The 2,500-nt window shown below is 46.3% G+C and overlaps 1 protein-coding gene across 4 annotated transcripts in view; it reads right to left on the reverse strand.

Annotated features, from left to right (window-relative positions):
• The window catches only part of LOC118770917 (extended synaptotagmin-2-A-like), a 42,207-nt gene that overhangs the window by 22,937 nt on the left and 16,770 nt on the right, over positions 1-2,500 (reverse strand). For all 4 annotated transcript variants that reach the window (XM_036518692.1, XM_036518691.1, XM_036518690.1 and 1 more), the window contains exon 6: positions 1,796-1,885. In XM_036518692.1, the coding sequence (XP_036374585.1) occupies positions 1,796-1,885 (90 nt within the window). The remainder of the gene's footprint in view (positions 1-1,795; positions 1,886-2,500) is intronic.

The following is a 2,500-nucleotide window of genomic DNA, read 5'->3' on the forward strand; positions in this document are numbered from 1 at the left end:
GTCATAAAAGGCCTGAGTGTATCAGGCGAAGCAGCAGGGTCGTGTAGGCGGCTGCCTTCTACCCACATCCGTACACACAAATCCATGGCGCACGTGCGTTCGCCCTCGAAGTCACACATGTAAGCAGAGGTACCTTTTGGGGATATTGGATTTAAGACTTCAGCCGCGGTAGCTAAAAAAAAAAAAAAGCATCCATCTTGTACCGATTCTGTTGTTTTGTATCCTGGTAAAAATAGCTGAGAATCCTCACAGAGAACAAAATAAATATCAAAAGCGTTCTGATAACATTCAGCCTGAGCAAAGCAGAACATCCTGTGTATGGAAAATCTCAGCAAGGACGAAAACTGTAACACAGAGGAGTGTTTTTATTTCTAACATAACCAGAGCACAGCGACAGACCGTGGAATTACAGGGGCTGATGAGAGCTTTTGATCCCAGATACAGTACGGCGAGGTGAAACAGAACAGCACAGTCACAAAGACATCAACGCTAAAAGAATGAGAGACAGCCGTCGCCATTGTGCCAGGAAAGGTCTGACTTTTGTTCAATCCACAGGGGGGGAAATACACAGAGAGAGCACGAGCCGAGAGAGAGAGAGAGAGGAGAGAGAGCAGACAGTCTGACATGCTGTTATGATGTGAGCCAGCGGTCTGAAACAAGAGAGACTAGTCACTGTAAGGGCCACACCAAGCTCTCGGTCTGAGAGAGAATGGCTCCTACACACAGCGCCCTGCTTTAGACAAACAAGGAGACTGCTCACATCACCAGAAAGGAGAATAGCATTCAGCTGCAGACCCACTACTGCGGTCTGCTGCAGAGAGCAGCCTGTCATTATTACCGTAATAACAGAACACACAGAGAGCTCTATCACCATTTATTCAAAGCACCTTCTACCAGTGCTATCCACTTCCTGACCAACACGCTATTAACATTCCCAGCCAATCACAGGTCCCAATTAAGTAATTAAGAGCCCAGGAGTAATGAAGGAAGGAAACTACTGGGTCAGCGGAGGACATGATAGTATCCTGGACAGATAATAACAGGTGTACTGTATGAATGGAACAGTTTGAGCTGTACCAACGTACCAGGACTGTGAAACCCTACCCTGAGACACAACGGCAGACAGTAACCTTCCAGTGGTAGACTCAGGGGCTCCACAGAGACTATTTCAGACACATCCGGTAACCTGCCCATCTGAAACCCCTGCTTTCTTTATAAGACAAATTAGTTTACGTCTCAAATCCTCCGTGTAGTACAACGTCGGGTTACTCTGAGCCGACAGGGCACGAACACCACCTCCCCATGCTAATCGGGCGTCACGATTAAGCACCCTGCAAACAGCACATGCGACCTCACAGCTCACTGCATCGATATTTCTTCTGGGTATGAATTAATCAGTGGGAGAAAAGCGAGGCTCACACCCTCACAAGGTCCTGGCAGTTCCAAACCGAGTGCATATCAGCAAAACCCGAAAACAGACGGCAGGATTGGACATTCAGTTTGGGTTTGTCCAGATAAGGCCATGTAAAGAGACTCTGCATTTCCGCTAAACAGGTTTCATGGCATTACTTAACAAGAATGATGAAATCAATGGTGGATATTTAGTCACTTCATAACAATAATCGACCCACTTAAGAAATGAAGGTCTAAACCCACTTTTCCAATGACCCTTCTACAAATGACTACCCCCCAGACACATTTTATATTATGACTCACTGCATACCTGAACAATAACTGTAACATGTTAAACAACATTGTTAATAAAACAAAAAAAAAAAAAAACTGCAGTACTTACAGGTTTCTTCAGGAAGAACACAGACAGGGCTCCCACCAAAGGCATGTCTCCAAGCAGGGGCTCCATGATCACTCTCAACACACCATGAAGCTGCAAACACACAAACACTATAGCAGTCAGTTACCTTTCAAAAGCACAGTGTTCCATACAACCGCTGTCAGCCATTATTAGGTTATTACGAGCATTTTGGCTCCACAGATGTTCTTTTATAGAACAATGTGCATAGCTTATTATTTTCCATGTCATCTATTCATACAGTGGGGCATATATGTGACTTAAGTACCCTGGCCAAGAGAAAAACAACAGGGCCACCTAGGACTCAAACTGCCATAAAGCCCTGCTCCTTACCACCACACCACATCGCCACAGAATAGTGCATCCACAGTGAATCCACATAGCTCAACCAGCTCTCCACCTTACCACCAGGCTACACTGCCACAGAGCAAAGGTCCCACAGAGCTCACCTATCCCCGCTCCTTACCACCACACCACACTGATACAGCCGTAGAACGGACACCCACCATGAATCCACTGAGCTCACCAATAAAAGAGGAAGGCAGCACAGTAAATTGTGCCCTAGTTGTGGCTTTCTATCACAACACACAAACAAGGGCATAGCGACGAAGTCACCACGGAAACCTCACAGAACATTTTCCGCTCCATTACCGGTGAGCTGAAGTAGAAGGCGTGACCGACGCAAGGTGA

Source organism: Megalops cyprinoides, chromosome 24 (assembly GCF_013368585.1).
Source record: "Megalops cyprinoides isolate fMegCyp1 chromosome 24, fMegCyp1.pri, whole genome shotgun sequence".
NCBI classification, from domain to species: Eukaryota; Metazoa; Chordata; class Actinopteri; order Elopiformes; family Megalopidae; genus Megalops; species Megalops cyprinoides.